At 45.3% G+C, this 24,530-nt stretch overlaps 1 protein-coding gene across 6 annotated transcripts in view; it reads right to left on the bottom strand.

Annotated features, from left to right (window-relative positions):
* The window catches only part of RABGAP1L (RAB GTPase activating protein 1 like), a 214,823-nt gene that overhangs the window by 37,057 nt on the left and 153,236 nt on the right, over positions 1 to 24,530 (bottom strand). For all 6 annotated transcript variants that reach the window (XM_090145951.1, XM_090145952.1, XM_031595541.2 and 3 more), the window contains one exon: positions 13,233 to 13,361. In XM_090145951.1, coding sequence (XP_090002077.1) covers positions 13,233 to 13,361 — 129 coding nt within the window. The remainder of the gene's footprint in view (positions 1 to 13,232; positions 13,362 to 24,530) is intronic.

The following is a 24,530-nucleotide window of genomic DNA, read 5'->3' as shown; positions in this document are numbered from 1 at the left end:
TTTGTTCTTCTCCAGAGGGTCAGGTAAGGACGGATCATCAAAGCAGAACAGTGATTTTCCACCAGAAGCCCATGATGAACACACAGCACAGGCACACAGAGCAGCTGCCAGCCAGCAGCAGCAGGAAAAGACCAAAGGGCGGCAGCAGTCAGAGAAGTGGAGCACACAGAACAGGCTCATGGATGCTGTGCTTGCATGGAGCAACGAGAGGGTAAAAAAATACAAAAGGGAAAGGGGGTGAAAACATTCTGACGCCTGCTTGTTCTAAATACATTTCCACAGGGTTCCCTCTGCTCTTTCTCAAGCTCTGCAGCACTGTGTTGGAGTAAAGGTGCAAAACACCGGTGTGGGAGCACCTACACAGCCTTCCAAGCCAACGTGAGTGGTGCTGCCACACAAAGCCAGGCTGTGCTATTCTCTTTTTCCCACTTAATGCCTTCCTGGTTGTGCAAGGGACTCAACGCAGAGCTGCCAGCTTGTGCTTGGCAAGGAGCTTCTCTGGGCAGCACCCCAGGCCCGCCTATGTGCAGGCTGTACAAGCAAGCTGCTGGTTTATGGCAGCACGAAGCCTCCTGCAGCAAGCTGCTCCTCCAGCCGCACCCTGCAAAAATGAGGTTGGTCCTGCAGAACCGCCTCTGCAGCAGGGCTCTTCTCAGCAGTGCTGCAGGGAAAGGAAAGTGTCTTCTCATGCCTGGAACACAGACACAGCTGAAGTCAAAGCAGGCAGAAATAAAGCATGAAAATAGCTTAACGCTGTCTCTTTGTTTGGGACTTTTCTCCATCAAAAACACCTGGGACCAAATCCACAGCTCAGCTAACTCATAGGGAGTGCAGCAGGGCCAGCTCTGCACCCAAAATGCCCTCCCAGCACCCTGGTGGGTGCCACCCCAGCTCAGCAAATGTCATGAGATATTTGCTCAGCTGCTGCATGGGAAAACCAGCAGAGGTGGGGCTGGGAAAACTGCTGCAACTGCTCTGCTTATGAGCAACGGAAGAAATCTGCTCAGCTAAATAAGGGAATAAAGCATGCAAATAAAGAAATAAAACCAAGGGCCAGCTGCAGACAAGCGGTGAGAGGGAGGCCCAGGCATTATTTCAGAGGTTGCCTGGTAACAGAGGCTGCAGGGCTAGAGCTGTGCACAACTACAGAGCTGTGTTTTGGCTCTGAATGGAAGGGAGGTGTCCTCTGAGGGGCAGCAGGCAGAGCAGTGACTGACATAGGGGCATCTCTAACGGTGCTCCCCCAGCAAAGGGATCTCTAATTGAAGCAAGGGCTGCACCCTGCCTGCCCAGATCAACTGCAAAGCACACCCAGCTAGTCTGTAATTCCATCTTAACTAAAATGATGTCCTTTACAGTCACCTCACGGTTTAATTACTTATTAATGATCTTAAATAGCTCAAAGCCAGTCATATCAGGCCACTCTTGCTTTGTCAGTGGCAGCTGATTGTACGCCACGTTTTCAGTTATGGACTTCTCTAATGTATTGCCCCATTATTTCAGCACTCGGGTATCTCAACGCCAGCTTGGCATTCCCTACACATCTTTTGAGTAACTGAATCAGCATCATAGATCCACTTGTTCTGGCCAAAAAGTCCTTTTAAGTCATGTTGCATCTGCAGCCTTCTGGAACCACCCTGCATGGCCACTGTGGATCATTACATAGACAGCAGCTGCTGAAAAGAGCAGCGTAATGAGAATAGCAAGAACTACATCTGTACACATTTCATGGAAGCCTTAAACAGGAATTCTGAATGAAACTTATTTCTGGGTCACTGAATGCAGGCTCACACTGCAGCAGTTAATTGTTTTGCACTGCTAAATGTGTGGGCTGCTGCTCTTCACAGCCAGACACAGCCATGGACCCACTGCCACAAGACCCAGGCAGGCTGGGGGAAGGCTATGGTCTCTGCTTCCAACACACAGCAGCAACTTACTTTGCAAGCCACCGTGTTTCATAGCATGAATTACGGACTGCAGAGCGTGTTGGCTGTTCTCAAACCTCGTAATTACGAGCATGATTTCTGGGTCCTTTGGGGAACTGTTCACTTTGAGGTACTGTTAACAATGTTTTGCTTTTGTCTGGGATTGGAAAGAAGGCAACTGAGGCTTATGCATGGCAAATGCTTGGGAGAGACACCCTCCATTTCCTTAACGAGCCTATTAAGAGAATCTATCAAGAGTGTAAGGATGGGTCTCATAGGGAAAAAGCACAGCAAGAAAACAGGTTGTCCTGAGATATTCCCAGCCCATGAACACAAGGAAACAACCCAAAGGCTACAATGGTCAGGTGGGAACAATGCAATTCTGGTGAGGTAAATCTCACATACCTGACACTTCTTTTTGCACAGCCAAAGCACTGGCTGTATGACTGAGCATACAGCTTCCACATCTGCTTCAGCTTCCCCTCCTCTGAAGGGGAGATGATAAACCCCACTTCAAGGAGATGCTGACATACTCAGCTCTGTGGAATTTGGGGAGCCATGTGTCTGGTGGTATTATTAGTGCTCCCTGAACTTGAGCAATCCCAGCTACAGGGCGGAGCAATGCACACCACCATCATTCTCCACCACACAAGCTTTTATTTAGAAGATAACTAAGACCCAGTCCTGCTCATTTTCCACTGCTTAGCCTCAGCTTGTGGGGAAGCAGCACTGCCTGCAGGGCTAGCACTGCCTGCTGAAGCCAGCTCAGTGGTAAATGTAGGGTGGAGAGCATACAAAGAGCAGAAAAGAAAGGAAGAACAAATGACACCAACATTGCTTAGGAGCTTGAAAGACAAGACACACTAAAACACACGCATATTTCTCTTAAAATGCCACTCTCTTTCAACCAAGATGGTTTCCAGACTTTTAGAGTTTAATTATGTTGCAATTACTTCCTATTTGGACAAGGCCACAGAACTAAAAGCTCAGTACCTTTCTACATTACCATCTCCTGTACGCTCTCTACACTTCTGTAGAAGCTGTTTCCTTTCCTGCTGTCAACAGATTTGCCTTTGGAATGGAAATGCTGCTTTAGGTCCATTAGTGCAGCATAAGGCACATAAAAATGTTAAGAGCAATCATTACTGTTACTTCCAAGAAATACAAACTTAGTTATCTTCTTGTTAATGCTTACAGCTCCCTTTTTATCATAAACGCAACAAGAAGAGGACAAATACGAAACCCAGATGCGTGGAATAAGGCAGGTACTCACACTGCACACTGCAATAGGACCTGTGAAACCCCTTTACCTCACTGATGTGAAAATATTTGTGTGCTTTTTGTAACCTCTCCCCCTGTCCCCAGATTCCTGTGATGTACACGATCTCGTATGACTTGTATAACATGCTTATATCGTGGCTCAAAGGTTGAAAACCCATAAGGCATACAGGCAAACAGTTCTCTTGTTTAAACAGGTATTCTGTAAGCAATGCCTGCAACACAGTACTCCTGTAAGACATCATTCTTATTGAAATCTTGTGGATGTTAAAGTAAGCTGGAAGGAAAACAAAGAGGGGCTCCTGGCTGCTCCCAGTAGAGCACGATCCCTCAAGAGCCCCGTGTGTGCTCTCAACTCAGCACTGAATCTATGAATGCACTTCTCGTTTCCTGCCCATCAGGCCATTAGGGCCTCAGCCTGCAGCTGTTGGATGGAGAGAGACTGATGAGCACAAGCAGAACCCAAGATGGGCTTCTGGCACTGCCCACAGCCATCTGTCCTCCTAATTCACCTTGGAGTGAATTAGCAGGGTCTGCAGGGAACCCTTTAATAGAAACATCATAGAATGGCTTGGGTTGGAAGGAGAAAACCACTTGTGCTCCTGATCCCTTCAGTGTCCTTCCAAGAGATGCAAAGTCTCTTTTAATGTCTTGTAGTTTCCTTGTTGGTGGTCACCGTGCTGGTTTCAATAGTGCTGCTCCCTGCTCTTCCCACATGATGTTCCTTTCACTTCTCACTTCAGATCAGGAGTTTCCCTGCTGTCAGAGAGCAAGAAGAGGAGAATTCTTAAGGGTTTTCCATCCGAGGCCCCTTCACACCTTTCTGGGGCCTCCTCCTCCTCCAGCCTTGACCAGGCACATCTGGGTCACGTCCCAAAGCTGTTGGGTTTGTCACAGCAGCTGGAGAAGTGGGTGCTGCTGCATCTCAGAGTAGAAGATAAAAATACGTTGCAAAAAGAGATTACAACGGGCTGGAGAGACTCTGTCTTGGGAAGAGCCCCTCTCCAGCATCCTGTCTGGGGAGACACAGACTGCTGAGCAAGATGCTGCTCTCCTGATCCAGGGAGGCTCAGGAAAGGATAACCCCTTCTTAAAGCTCTGCTAGAAGAGGGAAGAACAAATTACATACACTTCTGGAGGTTGGTGGCCTTGCCTGCTGCAGGGGGTTGGAGCTTGATGATCCTTGGGGTCCCTTCCAACTCAAGCCATTCTATGATTCTGTGACATGGTAGAAGTTTATGACAACACGCACTTAAATTTCCCCTTGTGTTACAAGGGAAACAAAAGTCAAATCTGCCTCTGAACACCCTGCTATTAAAGCAAGGGGATGTGTGCCTAGATGGGCCTGTGCAAAGATGACTTTTCTTCTTTCTTACCTCCATCTGCTGGGATCTCTACTCTGCAGTCACTGAGTAGCAGCTCCTCTCAGTGCTATTGCCCCCTTCCATCTCTACATCACAAATAAATCACGCTCACTATTTTCAGGACTGACAAAGGCAAGGACATTTTTTTCCCCTTGCTTCCAACAAGTCAGGCAGATTGCAAAGTCATCAAAACTAACAGCCTGACAATAAAATTTTCTTGTGCCACTGACAGTGGAAAAAGAAAAGAGCTTGAAGTGAGAAAAACACTTAAGCAGACAATGTAAATGCTACTGAATACAGTAGCTTGCAACCAGCTTTCCCTGGGGGAGAAAGTGTGCATGTGAGCAAGCAGGACAAAGCATTCTCGTTAGCCATTTAGGAATCAAGGCCTTGATTTGTTTCCAATCCCATCCATGACTCTTGATTAGCTGAGATATAATCGATATTCCCTGCTGGGTAAGGGTGGCCCAGCCAGGTGGCTTTCTCAGACTGCTGGAAGACAGTTCCTCAGGAGTAGGCTAAGGTCACTGCTGCTCAGACAACCTCTTGATTCTGCTAAGAAGGTTAGCTGTACTTCTATTTCTTTTCGGAGGTCAAGGATTTGACCTCCAGGCTACATCAGCTGTGTCACATTTATGTCATAAGCACACCTCTATTTCATATTTGGGACAGGGGCAAAGAAGATCCCCTCCATGCTGATGACACACGCAGGTGCAGCTGGGCTGAAGGTCCAGTGAAGCTCATAAGTTTGCAGCTCTGTTCTCACAGCAACCGGTGACTCAATGTGATGTGATGCCCTGGGGTGTGTGCATCCAATTTGTGCCTGTGCTTCCTGATTTAAGGGAATGAGCACCATGCTGATTAATCGGAGACGAGATTTTCTGCATTTGGTTGTTTTCCACAGCTTTTGATTTCACTTGCAGAATCAAATTTTGGTTAGGAATTATTGTCAAGGAAATGGTATTAATTATGCAAAGGAAGTTGAAAGGCATTTGCACCACTGCATGAAAAGCAACTGTGTCAGATTTGAGCGATACAAAAAAGCCAAAGAGCAAGAAACTATTTAAAAACCTGCAGAAAAGTGAAATGACACATTGCCATTTTTAAATAAAAAGAAACACCTCTGCAGATAGAGGCAAACACACTAGGGTGTTTCTATACTGTCTTAACTGCATCCTCCAAAGCCTTCAGCATACAGCCCTTCTCCTATGGCTACCAGCTTGATGTAATTACATAAGCCCAAACACAAACAAACCAGATAAATAACCTAACCCTGTGTTTACTACACGACTTCCCTACCACAAGAGGAAGGAGGCTATGATATAGCAAAAATAGAAGGAAGTAACTGCAGGAAAATCCTGAAGCAAAGCCACAAGGAGACCTAGAACTGTGAGTGCTGCCATCAGGAGGCACTCGGCTATACCTCTCCTCCAGAAGCTGCTGGTTGCTTACACAGCAAGTAACCACTCATTGAATTTAACACTATCAATAATGGCAAAAATAGCCCCCAGGGTTTGTAATGGGAAGTTATTAATAGGGATTCGGTTCTGAACCCCACCTGCAGACCTCTGTGTGTATAAAACACACAGTGCCATCTTTCTATACATAGCTTTGTTGGCTCGCTTATTTTTAAAGCAGAGAACTTCAGCTGCAGGTGCCCAAGAAACCAAACACCAGCAAAAAAAAATGCATGAAAACACTGTCCTCAATGCCTTCTCTTTGTTCATTTGCAAAAAGCTCTAGGGGAAAAAAAAAGGGAACATTGTCAGCCTTTGTCTTTTTTTTTTTTTTTTAGTACTTTTTTAAAGTTTATTTTTAAAGTTTTACCCTTAGGTCTCAATATAGCAGAGTGCTTCAAAAGTTGTTACCTCATTTCATTTCCTAAACAGCAGAGCAGACCCGACAGCAAGGATTTCTCCTCCGTCTGACTGCTTAAAATGGTCCAGGAGAAGGAGAGATGAATTTGCTCCAGGAAGGAGCTTCATAGTTTTGTCAGTGCTGAAGGAACACTTGGCCAGTGTAAGTGTGGTGCACAGAGCTCCTTTCTAGGCATTTCAGCAACTGCACATTCAACTGCAGCTTCCTCTACAAAACAGGTACGCCTGGAGTTATGTCTGTATTTGATGTGTGGTCGTAAGTGCTGATCCTGAGATGCATTCTTCTCCATGAGGTCAGGCAATGGAACACAGAGTGGTGGGGTCACCGTCCCTCGAGATGCTCAAAAAACATTCAGATGTTGTATTGAGGGACACAGCTTAGTGGGAAATGTTGGTGATAGGTAGATGGTTGGACTGGATGATCTCGGAAGTCTTCTCCAATCTTGGTGAATCTGTGATTAATTTTTTCCCGACAGCCTCTTCGTGCATCACAAAGGTGCCTACAGGAGGAACACACCTCACTGTGAGCAAGAGGTGCTGGAGCCTGCTGGGCACCGTCATCACAGTCTTCCACAATGCTCAAACTCAAGGCAATCCTCAAAAAAAGAAGAGAGTTGAGACTTCTGCTTCTGAAGAACAACCAGAACAACTATCACCCTCACAATGGGAACTCGACATCCTCTGCAACCACTTGACCTCCAGAGCACTGGAGGTAGAAATCTGCTCATACAACATCTTAACTTGTCACCGTATTAGCCAGGGCCTAACAAAACCCCATGCCAACATCACCTGGGATTCAAATGCATTTGACTCAACTTAAGAAAAAAAATAATCAGTTTCTCACAGAACTGAGTTACTTTAATTGAACTGTGATATACCTGACAGGAGAGAAATATCAAACAGCAAGACTCCATGCCTCCTTTATCAGTAGCTCTCTGCACTATCTTCAGAATCTTTTTCACAAAAAGGATGAAAGATAAAATTAATTCCCCTCTCTGCCCCCAAAACTGGGGTTTCTCCTAGTGAAGACAATGATTCAACTTAAAATCTTAACAGTTTTGCATGATCCAAATGAGCTTTTGGCAAATACAACATGCAGTGAAACCTTCTGCCTGGGTTCCATTTGACATGTCCAGTCATTCTGAATTAAGGTCAGGTAACTTTAGGTTACTGTGGAGGAAAGCAAGGGACAGCCATCTCTGTAGCTCATCTGTAACCTTGTGCTATCTACCTGGCCTTATGGTAGCATCCTCCTCCCGTGTGAGAGCTAACAATCTGGGTTCAGGGAGGAATCATCACAGATAACACATGAGGAGACAATCCCAGAAAAGGTTTTAGTGATAACAGAGATCTAAGAACAGAAAGGAGATGTTATTCATCCGGAAGGAAAGAGCCAGACTCAAGATGAAGCCAGAAGACCTGAGCATGCCTTCCTTCCCCAGGTCTGAGACAGAAGCCACCTATTGTTGGGCACAGCTGGGACTCCTGGCCTCAACAACACAAAATTGAGGAAATCTCCCATCTGCAGCCTGCCTGACCACGGAACAACTTTCAGATTCTCTTAATGACATGCTGTGCTACAACTCTTGCAAATAGAAACAAAGGATATTTCTAGCCATTCTTCCATCTCAAGCTTACATAGCATTGTAAAGATCCTTACCTTAGTGCTCTTCTTGGTGATGCCGTTGCTGTGGGAAGTACAAACACAAACGACTACAAGGGCACCAACATATCTGTATTCAGTCAGATTACAAAGCTGCTTTAGATAGTTAAAATGTGATCAGTTATTAATAAGAAAATGATATCATTTCTTCCTTATTGATAAAAATTAACGATCTGCCTGATTTCATTTACAATACCCGCTCCAAGCAAATTAAAAAAGAAGTAAGAGAAAGAGCAGCTTTCCTAATGCCTCATCACCATGACAATCTCATCTCACCACCGTGTCTGCTCACTGGAAAACCAGACACACAGAGTTCAATAAATAAGTATTTCTTAGCTGAAACTGATTTCAGCTGATAACTCCTTCCACACAGTTGACACTTATCACTGAGATGACAGAATATGAAACATCCAAGTCCACTGTAGCCACTCCAATCTGATTGTCAGATGCCAGGTCATCATGCTGCAGTGTAGCACAAAGCCAAGCAGGAAGGAAGAAGCTGAAGGTGAAAAAAGAGTGGGCATCAAAACCCACTGGCCTCCTATGGCAACAACAGGATCCTGTGCTTGGGAGATAACAGCACCAACATAATAAGTGCAATTGATCATTGGCTTTTAATAAGAATTCAGACCCAGGCCCAGCAGGGTTTTCTATAGATCTAAACACTATTCTTTTCAATTTGGTTTGGCCTTTTCTCAAGAAGGTGATAAACGAGCAATCTTTTTCCTGCCCTTCACAGTGGAAGATGAATTGGATGCACTGTGGGTAGAATCAGAGGAAGAAGAGGCTCATCCAGACTCGGGGCTTTCTGCTCCATCCATGGTGTTTTGCCTCCTCACACAATAGCAAGAAAACCTGAGTAACCAGATAAATACACAAACGCAAGTGAGAGAATGTCCTAGAGAGGGAACAGGAGAGCAAGAGAGCTATTTTTCCTTCTTTCTGCTGAAATTCACAAAAATCAATGTGTAATTCCTTGTTAAACCATGCCTGCAAAATCTCGCTTCCAGATCAAACAGCAGCAATGCATCCACATCAGCACAGTGCTGGCTTTGAAACACCAGTTTGAACACCAAACCCTACTACCCAAATGGGCAGAAATCCCTGAAAGCACTTGGATGCTGTCAGACAAAGAAACTGCCCTACAGAGAAAATCTCACAGTGAGACTCCCATTGCCACAGAATCACACAGAATCACAGAATGGCCTGGGATGGAAAGGACCTGAAGGATCATGGATCTCCAACCTCCTGCCACACGCAGGGCCACCAACCTCCACATTTAAGACCAGCCCAGGCTGCCCAGGGCCCCATCCAACCTGGCCTTGAACACCTCCAGGGACGGGGCATCCACAGCCTCTCTGGGCAGCTGTTCCAGCACCTCACCACTCTCATAGCAAAGAACTTCCCCCTGACATCCAACCTAAATCTTCCCTCCCTCAACTTCAAACCATTTCCCCTTGTCCTGCAGTTATCAACCCTTTCCAAGAGTTGATTCCCCTCCTGTTTGTAGGCTCCCTTTAGATACTGAAAGGCTGCAATGAGGTCACCCCGCAGCCTTCTTTTCTCCAGGCTGAACAAGCCCAGCTCCCTCAGCCTGTCTTTGTAGTGGAGGTGCTCCAGTCCCCTGATCATCTTTGTGGCTCTTCTGGACCCTCTCCAACAGCTCCCTGTCTTTCTTGTCCTGGGGGCTCCAGACCTGGACACAGCACTGCAGGTGGGGCCTCACAAGAGCAGAGTAGAGGGGAACAATCACCTCCCTGTCCCTGATGCCTCCCCTCTGCTGATGGAGCCCAGGATCCCATTTGCTTTCTGAGCTGCAGGTTGGCCCACCTACAACTCAACAGACTGAGTTCTTTGCTTGCTCATCAAACTGAGCTTCCAGACACAGAGAAAAACTTCCAAATCCCACCCCCCTAAAAGTGTGAGTGCAAAAAACACACTGCCAATCAGTCACCCTAAGGTGATTCCTTATCACAGAGGCATAACGTGCAACCTTCTCTGCTCTGGCATAAAATCACCCCCAAGCCCCTTTTTACAATTGTAAAGCTTATGGAATGCTCTGGGAGGAACACGTCCCTCTTCCATGAAGGCTACACCAAAATGAAAGGTGTGGTCATCGCAGGCTGGAAGACCAACAGGAAAGGAAGGAGGAAAACCTCCCATATATTAAATCTAAATTTTCATCATTTGCCATTTTTTAGTCTTTTATTAAATTTTTATTAGTCCTTAAATTAGCATCTGCCATCCTACCCAGAGAATTAATGCCTTTGCCCTGTTTGACTGATTCTGAGCTGGGAAATCTGTGCAATAGAGGTCTCCATCTACTCTAAGAGTCTCAGCAGAAACCTTCTCGACTCAGCCTCCCCGAGCTGAACAAACCTTTTATTCTGCAAATGTGGGATATAACACACCAGCCACATATTAGTGGGACCTTAACTCTGCACCTGTGCAACACGCACACACCAAACCAAAGGGAAGCTTCTTAGGCAATATTTCAGAGTATGGAGCACCATTCCTCAGCCAAGGAATGCTGTCCACCAATCAGTGCTGAGAAATGCAACAGTTATTTCTAATTCCACTGACTTCGATCACAGCAATTTCCTCACTGGTAAGCTATGGAAATTCAGACCTGGTGAGTAAGAGATAACCCTTAATTGAATGACACAGCCTCTACCACACTTTAAATACCAATTTCAGTTAATAGGAGCTTCTTCTTCGTATTCACAGAACAGTTCTCAAGGGAGAGTCTGATGCTCGTTCTTTCAGACTTATTTTAAAAATAGGATGACAAGACTACTACTTCCAACGCAGCACCTTCAAAATCCAAGGGTTAGGTCCTGAAATCCTGAGTTAAACTACGGTGTGAAATTAAGGAGAAAAAAACACCACGCATTTTTTCACTGCCTTCTCTAGAACCATGATAGGTTGAGCTCAGGGCAAAATACATGGGGAAAAAAAAGCACCTAGAGGTGGATTATTACTTGGGTAAGGTCCTGTTTTGTGGTAATGCAAAAAAGACCATGACACACTGGAGAAGATAGATCAAGAGCAGGAAGCCTGGCTGCACCATGATTCTGTTCTCAAGTTGTTATGCCTCAGCCATTAGTTTGCAGTCCTGAAAATCTCTGGCACTTGCTGTGTGATACTTACCCTAAAAACATCTGGTGTTTGGTCTACAAATACTAACACACAAGTGAGAAGCAGTGACACACACATGGTGCACAATTTTTTCAATAGAAAGTACATGGTTGGAGGTCTGTTTGTTGACAGTTTTTTAAACAGAACAGGTTTTTGCTGCATTCAGCAAGACAGAAAAATACCCTTCACACAACCTCTGCATTCCATGGGACCTCTTCTGATGTTAATTATCAAGACCATAATTTCCTATTTGACCATGTCAAGTTCTGTAATTATTAGCTCCTGTTTGTACATCTATACCACAATTATAGTATCTAATTACATAATTTTGGACCTTGTAAGGGACCTTGTCCAACACAGCAGGGTGAAGGACAGCTGGCTGCTCAGGGCCACTTGCCTTGTCAGTGCCTTCCCAGATGGAGAGTCCACAACCTCTGGGGCAAACCATTACCATGACTGATCACCATTCAAGTCTGAGAGAATTAAATAACCCCAAACCATCTGCAACTTGCTGAGGATGCTCCTGATCCATCTGCAGGCTGCCAACGAAGCAGCCCCTGGGTACAGCTGCCAGTCACAGCCACTGATGCTGAGCAGCTCAGCCATATTGCAGCCCACCCTCTGTCCACATACCTAGTCCACGCTTCAGCAGTTTGTCTGTGAGGATGTCATGGTGTCAGAAGTTTTACTGCTCTCATCTACACCAGCCATCTCATCGCAGAAGCTATCAGTGTGATCTCCCCTCCATAAACTCACACTAATTACTCTCAATCACCTTGTCCTTTATCAGCTGATTTTTCACCGCCCATCAAATAGTTCCCGTGCCACCTGCAGTCAGAGGTTTACCTTTCCTTCATTCAGACTTGGCTCTCTAGAGACATTTTGTTGGCAAAAGTGAGAAGAATTGATCCAAATAAATAACATCTGTGAACGTGAAGTCAGTCCAACCCCCTTGTTTTAATGTGACGTGAGACATGGAGCTAACACAGCCAAGGCAGCATGGAATGTCCCAGTAGGGATGCATAACTGACCAGTTACTAAGAGCAAAAAGATAAATCTACTGTGCTCGTTATGTCCTTTGGTTACTCATTGCCAAGAGCAGAGCAAAAAACTACACATGAAACATCCAACTATCTTTTACTCCCAGCAGCAGAGCTCAAATCTCAAATCCAATTTTCATAAAAGCTTTGCATAGATCATCTCTGTTTCTGGCTGGAATCATCATTAGTCTGGCAAGCCCTGCTCTTTGACAAGATCAATGTTTTAACCAGAATGGAAAGAGCTCTTACTTAATAAACGACGAAATGAAGCAGCACAAAAGCAAATGAATAAATACATGGAGAGATACAAGGAACAGCTGAGAGTGGGCAGAGCCTTCTCTCCCATCATACAGTGCCAGCCCACCGCAGGGCCACACCAACAGACCAGATATTAAAGCCCATTCATTGCTAGACATATTCCAACAACATAAAAATCCCAGAAGAAATGCTCAACCTTTCAAATGATGGTTTTGTGAATGTCTCTAGCCCTTTTTAATAGATTTCCACCAACAAAATGGAGTCAGGCTCCTCTGGTGTGCCATCACTCATTCCAAGCCCAACACCAGCATTCCAGATGTTCTCCAAGCCTCCTTTTTGGAAGCACAGCCTTGGATAACAAGATTTTCCATCTCGGTAAGCTTGATAAGCAAACAGAATTTCAGTTTCTACTCAATACAACTGTATCACACAGCAGCACTTTGCAAATCAATAGCATCAGGACAAAACAAATAATTATGACCCACGACTATGTGATTATCAGATATTTGATTAATTGTGCTGCTGCTACCACTGCTTATATATCAGTCAATGAATTAGAGAGTTCTGATCACGAGTTTAGGATTTTAATAACAAAGCTCGTTGCAAAGCAAAGAGGGAAAAGCTCAGCCCTGTACTTTCTTATCACTGCACCTCACTTTTGCCATGAGCAGAAATACAGACTGCCTTACCTTGATGTTGCAGGCTTGTTCCATCAGCCTCCTGGCGTTCTCCTCAGCTCTGTACCTCTTGGGCAACTGAACCCTGAAGAATTTTAAAGCTCCTTCAAAATCAGCTTGTAGAAGGTCCTCTTTGGAGGTCTGTAACGGAACACAGAGAATTACTCTATAAACACTGAGAACATGAAGTCGTGCTGTTTCACCAGATTTGTCATTTACTGAATGTATTCCAAATCACTGATATTCACACTGGCTCAAAAGACATCACCTTTGCAATCAACTCTTTAATTCCTGTCTCATAAAACAAACCAGAGCTTAAAACTTAGCCGAGGAATGCCATGCAGAGAGGTGCAGCCTCTAGCACACACAAATGTATGCTGGCCTTCTGTACCTGCAGGATAAGAAAGGGATTCTGGCAAAGCCTGTCAAGCTGCAGCTCGGGAAGGAAAAAACAACAGAAAGAAACAAGGGAATCTGTAATATTTTTTAGAGAGCTTATCTTTGTAACAGCGCTGGCTTTTATAACGCTGCTCTCAAAAGACAATGTATATATGGATATATATGGTTACAGACATTAACAGCAGAAGCAGAAATGCATATGACTCATAGGAGGCACCAGCAAGTCAGTGTGCAGAAGTCTGTGACACCATTTCTCAAAGAACGCCATGCCAGAGAACGCTTCCCATGTTTGTTTCTATATCTGTCATAAGACTGTACCTCTCGCTGTGGTATCAAGCCTAACAGGTCACAAATGTGAAACATTCTGCACTAATCCCATTCTGCTGCTGAAGAGGTATTATGATTCATGACTCAGGGACAAATGAATTCATTTTTGGAGCTGCAAGAACTACAGGACGTGATCTTGCAGCTAAGCAGAAGCCTATAGACTGCTCCCTTAAAAGGCTGACAGAGATCCGACATCCAGAGAACGCAGCCAGGACGTCACCTCAAAACAGGAAATCTTTTCGAAGCAGAAAAAATAAAGAAAAGTGTGCCAACGTACAGCAGGGTGAGTCAGGCTGTACGCCCCAGTGCCACCACTGACACCTGTGGGGCAACACAGCCCCCTATAACAGCAAACTGCTGGATGTGAGCTCGGCACCACATGAGGACGAAACCTGCACTGTGCATGGTTATCTATCACTCCACATATTCCCAAAGATTATTATACTGCACGCCCTGCTGAGCACTTACTAATAGCTTCTGCTACATTAATCACAGGGCAAGAGTGAGAAAATGCTAAGTGTAGCTGAAGTAGCTTTGGAGGATCTGTTTCCCTGCAACTGCAGGATTCATTTTTTTTAAACTTTGTCTTCAAACCGCTCAGAGTTCCCTCAAGATCTGTTGGATCCTCCCATCCTTGGCAGCCAGAAAGCTGCTGGGTCATCCCTGCAAGCACACAAGAAGAGCTGCTGTCAGGATGCTGATGAGCACTGCTCAGCTTTACAAAGGAGCACATCCGCTTCTGCCCACAGCAATTTGGCAGGAGGGCTGCTTGGCCAAGGCAAGACCGATGTCATGTTGACAGCAAGCTGCTGCTGAGGCATCCAATGAATCAGACCCACTCGTGAACACAATTCTGGCCAAGGCATCCGCTTCCTCTTCGGAAGGCAGCTTTCCTTCTGGACCAGGTTTGCTAGGGTGATGTGTGCCATGCCCCGCTGCAGATGAGCTCCTGTTGCGTAGCCACAGAGCTGTGCCAAAGCAGCCGCAGGGCACAGCGTCACAGTGCCGTGACACAGCTCTGGACAGTGTTAGCTGGGCAGTGCTGGTCCATCATAGAGCTGTTAAGGCTGGAAAAGACCTCTATGATCCCCAAGTCCAACCCCAGCCCAACGTGCCCGCTGCCCACATCCCCCATTTGCCACATCTCCATGGTTCTCCAACACCCCCAGACACGGTGACCCCAGCACTCTGCGGGCAGCCTGTGCCAGGGAAAGAAGCAGTAAGTGTAGGATAACCTGCTTACTTGAAAACAATCACCCTCCTCTCTGCGATGCTGACAGCTGTGATCGCTATATGGACCAGAAAGGTTTCCCTATTCCACTGCAGATTTGCCCTCTGTGGAGATGAGATTCTTGTCCTCGCAGCCCTGCAGCCCCCGCTGGCCCAGCCATAGCTCTGAGCAAGCTGCAGGGGCACAGGGGCAGCTTCTAAACCCCATTTTGCTGCTGTTATTGATTTCACACTGCAGAACTGCCAGCCAGGCTGACTGCCGTGCTTTCGACACAGTGGGAGGCTGTTTTCAATCACAGCTCCTGGACAGTTGCTCCTAGCACTAAACATACACAGAGCACACTTCTTGTCAGAGTTTCACCATTTTAGTAGGTGCTGAGCTGCCCTCATTTCAAGCAAACATTTTTCCTGGAGTGCCCGAGTGTACGCTATATGAAATGCGTATTTTGGTTTCGCTTTCTGAAAATTAACATCATGTATTGGGGGCTCTTGAATTTCCTTTTCTTTAAAAACAGAATCGCAGAATGGCTCAGGTTGGAAGGGACCTCAAGGATGATGAATCTCCAACCTCCTGCCACAGGCAGGGCCACCAACCTCCACATTTAATCCAGCCCAGGCTGCCCAGGGCCCCATCCAACCTGGCCTTGAACACCTCCAGGGATGGACGGGGCATCCACAGCCTCTCTGGGCAGCTGTTCCAGCACCTCACCACTCTCTCTGTAAAGAACTTAAATGTTAAAGATCAACACTTAAATTATCCCACCAAACCTCAGAGAAGCAGAGGCACCTACCCTTTACATCTACAGCACTTCATTAAAATAAACAAATGCCAAAAAAGACAGAGGCAAATATGTCAGAACAAGAGAGATGTGTAAAAATTCATACTTGGAGGTTGTTCTCCCCGGGTTCCCTTTGTATCACTGCTACAATGACTTTGCAACAACCCTCAAACCAATTATTTTCACAACACTGTAGCTATGGAGAATGTTGAGGTCTGAGAAGCCTTTGATCAATTAAAATCTGTAAGAAATAGAGCAAGCTATGGCAATGGGAACTATTGAAATTGAAAAATGATAACCCATCATACTGCATCTTTTGGTAGTATGAGTGGTGGAACCCAGATGTTCAGTTCTGTGTACTTTGCTGTGTGCTTTCACTTCATCAAAATATTCAGTTGGTCAGAAAGCTATGAGTTTCACTATTAAAATGACAAGAAATCAGAGTAACCCTTTAAGACCAATGTTAGCTGGGCTGTCTGTTTTGTGTATATATACATACATTTGTGTACATCATGCAAAGAAATCTTTTCAGGTACTAATTAAAAACAGGAAACAACAAACACCAGTGTGTGTACAGAAGTACATCTGTATGTGTATTTAGAAAGAGGGACGGATGGATGGATGCATATGTAGTACAAAAGAAGTACACAGTGTTATTGCTATTCAACGATTCACATTTTGTGACATTTTGTGATCTTAATCAATAAATCACAAAGACATTCCAGTCCCCTCTGGCAGCTGTTTGACTGGCAGGGCTCTGCAAATGTGCTGGTTCAGATCACTCAGCTCACGGATCTCACCAACAACTTCTTTCCCTCAGCCATCTGTAAGCCTAATGAGCTGCTAATTCCAGTTTGGCAGGTACATGGCATTGCTGTGCACCTGGGGACTCCAGGGCATTTTTTAATATTCGAGATGTAATTCTTAAATAATCATATTTGTGTTTACAATATGTGTTAAAAAGACAGGCAAAGGAGGAGACTCACGGAGAACAATGCACTTCTGAAGTCTCCGCTTGCCTTGTAGGGTTTGGTTCAATGTCTCCTCAAGTGTCCTTCCCACATATTTCAGTATATTCACAAAATGGCCTTATATGGAATGGCTGAAATGAAGGACAAGCCCTTTTGCAGAAGTAGTAAGGAAGCATTCAAGTCTACAGATGAAGTGCTGAGAATGTGCAGATGTTTGAAAAACAAGAACAGAAAATCTGAGCTTTTCTTTGTGACCAACTTAAGTAACGGTGTATTTTATTATTATTATTATTATTACCTCTCCAAATATTGAGGGAAATGTGATTAAGACAAAGGCTTGGCTTTTTTCTTTTCTTCAATTATTAATTTTGCAGTCTCATTCCTCACTGACTGTACCAACTAAATCCCCTGATCCCAGCTGGGAACTCAGAGAGCAGAAGAAATTTCCGATCAACCACACTGCGTATCCTTGATTTAATTCTTCCTCTTTTATACAAACAGATTGAAAAATTCCACAGTAGTTTCTATAGAATTAAGCATATACAGTATATCTGTTAAGAATTTCTACAGAATGCCAGTGAGCATAAACCTGTTGTACAATCTAATGGGCATCAGTCAGGAAGAAGAAAGCCAGTGGAAGGCAAAGGAGAACCCGGCCATACTCTATTCCACTATTATATGTGCTACCAATAAATCCAAAATGCTTTCAAGTGACCCTACACTACTTTTTCAGATCATAATCTTTAATCTTTAACACACCTAGATGTGGTTATAAGCTTTTGAAGAATGTGCAATGCAGTATGAAGGCATGCGAGCTCCTCCTACTACCCTGACTGCTCCTTCTCAATGCTGTATGTTCAGTTTTGCTCCAAGCAGAGCTCCAGACTTGAGATCTGTCAGATGACCCCAAGAGGGGGACACAGAGCTGCTGAGGAGCAGCAGGCAGTGCAGGAGCTGGAACCCAGCTCTGGGCACATGTCCTGGCTGAAGAGACCTGGCACACACCACCAATGTGAACCATCAATGGACTCCTTCCACTGGCATCACTTCTGTCCCCTTCTAGGATGCGAAAGCTATGCTGTCACAAATACTGGTTTCCATTAAAATCTGTGATCTCTGTAAAACCCAATTTGGTATAAAGATGTCCCAGGGAAAAAAAACAACCTGAGTGGACAGGTGAAAGTTTCCAGAAGGCCTGGCTTTGTAGGCAGTGGGCTGGCACCCAGCAATGGGCTCATGCTTCCCACTGCGTACACTCAGTGCTGCACCTCTGCTCTAAATGCCACTGGTGATTGCAGATCCAGACTACAGAAGGTAATGTTCCATCTGCCATCTAAAATACGGATAAATGTCAATCAAACCTCTTTAAGAGAACAGGCATTATTAGCATCGCTTTGCCCTTTTTATCCTCCATTTTTTAACAACCATGTCATTCAGCAAAGCTCATTGCCCAGGTGACTAAGTCCACCAATTTCCTGTTATTCCCCACCTGGAGGCCCAGCTCCAAAGCCTGATGAATCAAGTGAAAAAGCCTAGTGGCTCTGTCTCATCACAAACCAATTCAGAACGACCTGGCAGCCTTCTCCCAGGAGATCAGCAGCATTGAGGCTACAGACTGGGGTGGGGGAGTGCTGAGGAGCACCAGGAGCTGTGCAGGCACAGTGCTCAGACACAGCACTTTCAGCCATGCGTTACAGCCAGCACTACACCCAGTTCTACAAGTGACTGCAGCACGATGAAAATGCACGACAGGTCACTCAACCACAGCGCAATACGGGGCTACGCAGGGTGTGGAAATAAGGCATGGGGCAGCAGCAGCTGCTTCTCCCCAGACATGACTCCCAAATGGCGTTTTGATGTGCCCTGCCACCCAACCCCAGGGCAAAAGCCAGAGCACACCCAAGGCAGGGACCAACTCTGCATCCTCTGCTGTTGTGTGGCTTTGGGTGTGTTTTGTGCAGCAGCAGTGACGATGAAAGTGCACTTCTCTGTGCCGTAAGATGCTACACCAATTTCGGGCCATCTCACACACAGACATCATTTGCTATGGCAGATAAAAACAGCTTTAACAATTTATCACCCAGATTGTTCCACACAAGCATTTTAAACTTTATATTTCAATTCCCTCACCAAAACTAAACACAGAAACAGCAGAAAACTACAATACACCACATCTTGAATTGTTATCATTGCCTAAAATGCTTACAACAAACCTCTGATGCTCCAACTATCAAATTTGAGCTGCTGCAAATTAAAGCACTTTCCAGCAGCACCCGGGAGCAGATAGAGCACGCTTATTTGGAACCATTACAGAACTGAGAACAAAAGCATTCACCGCTTTAGGACATGTTTTATGGGAAGAGCCCTGGTTGTGACTGCAGGTATCACAGCACCAGCCTCCTGGGCATAGGGAAGAGTCAGCACTCAGGAGCTGGATTGAGAGAAGCCAAGAGAAAAAAAAACAAACAAACAAGTGAGGTTTCCCACCTCCATCCAGTGTAAAGAATCCCAGGGAAAGCAGGTTTGGGAGGGAAGATGGCAAATTCACAATGATTTAATTTGAAGAAAACGTGATCTCACCGCAAGCAGCCGAGGCACAAACAGGCGATGCCCCATCCCCAGAAGTTCCAGCACCCGACATGCATACTCATTCACCAGCTTGCTCCTCTCGTCATGCATGTCCTGGGACTTTTTGACAGGCGGGGTGAGCTTGGCAGCCGGAGTTTTGCAAGGTACCCCTTCTTCCATCAGCAGCAAGTAGTAAGTATCCAGAGTGAGAAGAACAGGCTTCTAGCCCCAATTTCCAGAAGTGCAAGGAGAGGTGAGGTGAGCCAGCCCCGGCTCTCGGAAACCGGCTCAGATGGGCGTCTACAGCTCAGAGCAAGAAAAGCATCTTTGCTAAGAATCGAGGAAAAATATCATTCGCTGTGTTTGCTCAGGCTGAGTCCGGAGAGGATGTGAAAAACAAACCAAAGAAAACATGGATCTAAAATGTACCCAAAAGGCAGGAAAATGGCAGAAACCGAGTGCGGGAGAGCTCTGATGCAAGAAAGGAGAGGGAGAGCTCTCAGGGCTCAGCGTGTCTGAGGCTGTGTGTGCGAGCAGACAGCAGCAGCGATAAGAGCAATAAAGCCGGGGCAGTTCTGGAGCTGCAAAGAGAAAAGGATGAGCTCATTGCAAGCTCGGGCTGGTGACAAGCGTGGCGGCGGCTGCTGCTGCCTCTCGCTGTGCATCGGCAATGAAGGGATGGGGAGGAGGGGGCTGGGAGGGGGAATGAGCATGCAGTGTGCGTCTCGGGGGAGAATGCCGTAATAAGAAGCCAATAGTGAGCGGCGGGACGGATGGGCTCCCCTCCCCTCCACCTCCCATCAATCCCACTGTGACAGGCTCTGCTGCTGAATCCCAGGCTCACGTACGCGAACGGCATCCTCGGTGGGTAGGGAGAAAGGAGACTGGCAGACAGCACAGGGACTGCTGGCCGACGTGCTGCTGGAGAACGCAGGCACAAAGTGCACTACGGAGATGGGCAGGTAGGGCTGGAACCATCGTCCCTGCTGGACTGGAGAGGGGAAAGGACACGGCAAGGGGCTGCTGGTGAGGGAAAGGCAGATGCTGCAGATGCAGCCAGCTTTGCACGGCCTGTGCAGTGCTGAATGAAATAAGCAACAATCACTTCCAGCCCGGCCTTCTCCGGAGGCATTTCTAAATCTGGAGACGACGGGCAGGGAGGGGATGATGTCAGCATGTGCTCTGAATCGACTCTAGAAATTAACTGCACATTTGTCAAGAAAGGAATGATGTCACAAATCCGTGGTCCTGCACCCCCCCAGGTGCTCTGGCCATCATCTGCCTGGGGACAAGGCAGCACATCGCTGCGCTCCTAGGCCTGCATTTAGGCAGTGTGCTTTGCTGCTGCTGCCCAGCTATAAAATGGGCTCTGTAACAGAACAATGCGTGTTTCCATCACAGAGTGGTACCCCATCAGAAAGAAAGAAATTCCTAACATACCACAACGAGCTCTAGACACCTAAACCACAGTAATTGAAAACGATTCTGCCCTGCTTATTTAGATATAAAAATCATGTGTTTATCACATTCTGAAACATTGCGTTTAGGTAAAATAGTGACACAAAGTAAAAATCAGTAGCTTGGGGTTGCTAAATTGAAATAAGAAACACGTTTATGTGTAGCTAAATAGGAAAATTCATTTTAATTCACAATGGACAAGCATACGTAAACTCAGCAAACAACAGAGAAAATGAGAGAAATAAATTCATTTAATTCAGTTTGCTACACCACCCACACTGAACTCTCCAATACAAGTAAATTGCCTTGGATGGAAGGAAGTAAAGAATGATGAAAAGGATGTAAAAGGATGAAGAAAAGGACATAATTACCAAAAACTGCCCCACCCACTCTGGTCAGCCTGGCTCACGGTCACACATTGCAGGTGGAACACAGAGGGAAGCTATAGGTCAGAGATGGCAGCTCACAACAACGTGGGACTGAAGCCAAATAACAGGCTCGCAAATCTCATGCAGAACTGAGCAAGCTGTTTGATAGAGGCTGTCCTCTCTCAGGCTGTGGAGCACTGCTTTGGAGATGCAGATCCCCACAGAGGAGCAGATGACAGCTGTGATGGTGGAGGCGACCATGCTTCAGCCTGACTGAGCTCAGGCATCTACTGTGGTGATGCTGAAGAGAAGCTACGTGGCACTGCGGGACACAGTGATGATGGCTGTACTAAATGACCTTAGGGGTCTTCTCCAACCTTAATTATCCTATGAACACCAACACGTTTCATTCGAGTTTAAGATTACAGTAATATTGTGATGGGGACTCCCCTATACCTCCCCAACTCCATCAGAGTGCAGTTCCAAAGACTCCAGCTTATCTTCTTGTGTAAGTCAGCACCATAACTGACTGGTTATTCATCACTGGTTGAATTCTCACTAAACCATCTCTGTAGGGTGAAAGGGTTTAAAGAAAGGAAGGTAGCCTGAAAATTTCAGAAAAAAAATCAGACAAGTGTTTACACCTTGTTGAAACACACAGTGGTAAGCATGATATTCAAGAAGCATCAAGGTTCTATCCTCAACCTGAGACTGAAAACACGACTCAAAACGTTAAAAAGGAAGAGATGAGAGCATTATATGGTGTGCTTTGGGAAACAAAGAGGAGACAGAAGAGACCAGAAGGGGCAGAGTCACTGGGGACCAGGCACAACCTGTGGGCAGAGCATGCAGAGCGCTGGCCGTGTGAAAAGCCTTCCATTTCTCCTTGCATAAATCAAACTTAACAAGATTTGGTTCACTGTGGGTAAGATCCGGGCTTATGAATAATGGAATGAAGTGATTATTAAATAAAGTCTTTAATTCTAGAAAGTTATAATAGGATCCAGTAGTTAGAGGCTAAAACCAGATGAATTCAGGTTAGAAATAAGGTTCACACTTTTAGGAAGGAGGAAAATTAACTACAGGACAAGCATCCCAAGGGATGTGGTCTACTACCATCATTACAGTTTTTACATCAGCCCTGGATTTCTTCTTTAAAAAACAGGTTTTAGAAACCCTGAGAAGTTTCAAGGCTTCATAAAAAACCTGAACTGCCAGCTAAAATCCATCACTCATTGTTTATAACAGAGCATAACAGCGACCTGTCATTAGATCTGCAGTTTGAGACTTTTTATATTCCCTACTATTCTCAGGTCTTTCTACATCCTAATTGAACACTGCATCTTACTTCTGCTTGTGTCTGATGCAGAATTGTGATTCGTCCTTATATTTCTACACATTTCTCAAATATTTCTACATCCTAATTGAACACTGCATCTTACTTCTATTTGTGTCTGATGCAGAATTGTGATTTGTCCTTCATGCAGACCTCGCTGCTCTCGTCCATGCCTTTGGCACTGCTCTCAGCCCTGCCATTAGCTTGCTGCCCTGGATTCTTCAGAAAGGCCTGGCTGAAGTCAACATAAAACCTGGAAATGGCCCAGAAGGCAGTAACTGGCACACTAAGAAGAATGCCTTAGGGTAAGCACACATTATTTGAGCTCTGACTTCCAAGTTGGAGATTATCTGTTTTTTAAGTATGGTTACATTCTTTTTCTGGCCATGAAATACCTGCTCATGTGGCACTGCTGCCATTAGTCAGCTCAGACACAGACAGCAGAAGTCCACTGAACTCTGACAAAGTGACTCGTGGAAAAATGCTCCTTATGCAAAGCAAACCATATGGAATCTGAGCTACCTATACTGAGATGCAGACACAGAGAAAATACACAGAGAAGGCTCACGAGAATCCAAGGAGAATGACAGGTTTCTATTTATCCTTTTACGATAGTTGAAGAGGGAGCTTTGTGCTTCTTGCAATGTTTTCTACAGAGAAAAACTATGTGCCAACATGGTTATTGCAGCTCTGCCTTAATATTTTGCCAGGAGCACCCAGTGCCCAAACACAAACGTGTTGGTTTTAACAGCGTTCTCCCCTGCATGTTTAAGAAGACATGAAATTTGCTGTAAAAAGCAGTGACTTGCCCAACTCCCATCATTTTAAAATTACAGCCCTATGGATGCGGCGAGGATTTCTTCCTCCCTTTCTGCACCCTCTTCCTGCCCACACATTCTCCCAACCCTGTGCCCTCCCTCTGTCCCTGCCCTTCTGGTGGAGCCCTGCTGGACTTAACTCCCATCCCGTGCTTCGTGTCCACAAGAATATCAATTTTTTTATGATAATGGGGCATGCTACTGAAAGGTCAGTGCTGAGATAAACTGAACATTTCCGTAATTGCTATATCAGCTGCTAACTGATCAATGCCTACGTATGATAGCATCTCTCTTTTACATGTCAGCTATCTGTAAAAAAAAAAGGGAACTGGGTTGTATTTAACATTGGCAAAAATAACTGGCTTTGAAAAGCTAAATAGAATCTAAAACTCGAAGAACAAAAAAGAAAGCTCTCTGTCAAGTTCTTCTCTGCAGAAGAATAAGACAAACCCTGCAGCAGAACAAATCTGAAAAGCCATATGAATTGCATCGTGCCCACAATGAGTGCTTCACCTCTCACCTTATCAGAAATTACTTTGTCGTGCCTGTTTTTCAGGTCTAGTTGCAACAGAATAATCTGAATTTACTGAAGTTTACATCTCTTAACATTATCAGAGAGAACACGACAAAGCAATTACTTCTCAGAGCAGATTCCAACCCTGTGCCAGGGTCTGTGCTGGTTAACCTGTCCTTAGATGGCTTAGAAAAGAGGATGAATCACAAGGTGACAATGTTGGCAAATGCTACTGAATTATTCAGGGCTTACAGTAAAGAAGGACTGTAAGATCTGAGTGACTGTGCAATAGTACAGTAAATGAAAATTCAGTGTATATAAGTGTAAATTGCTGCAAATGGGAAAAAAAATCTATCATTTTTACATATAAGTGACAGCTGACAGTTGCCACTCAGAATCAATATCTTGGCATTATCATGTATGGTTCAATGAAAATAGCACAGCTGGGGTCAACAAAATAATTCAAATGGTAGGAATTAATAGGAAAGTAAAGGTAATTTAAACTGAGAATGCCATTATTCTGCAATACAACTCCACAACAT

This window comes from Phasianus colchicus, chromosome 9 (assembly GCF_987193195.1).
Source record: "Phasianus colchicus chromosome 9, bPhaCol1.hap1.1, whole genome shotgun sequence".
Taxonomy (NCBI): Eukaryota; Metazoa; Chordata; class Aves; order Galliformes; family Phasianidae; genus Phasianus; species Phasianus colchicus.
Note: the sequence above shows the minus strand (reverse complement) of the source record. Positions and strands in the feature narration are given on the sequence as shown.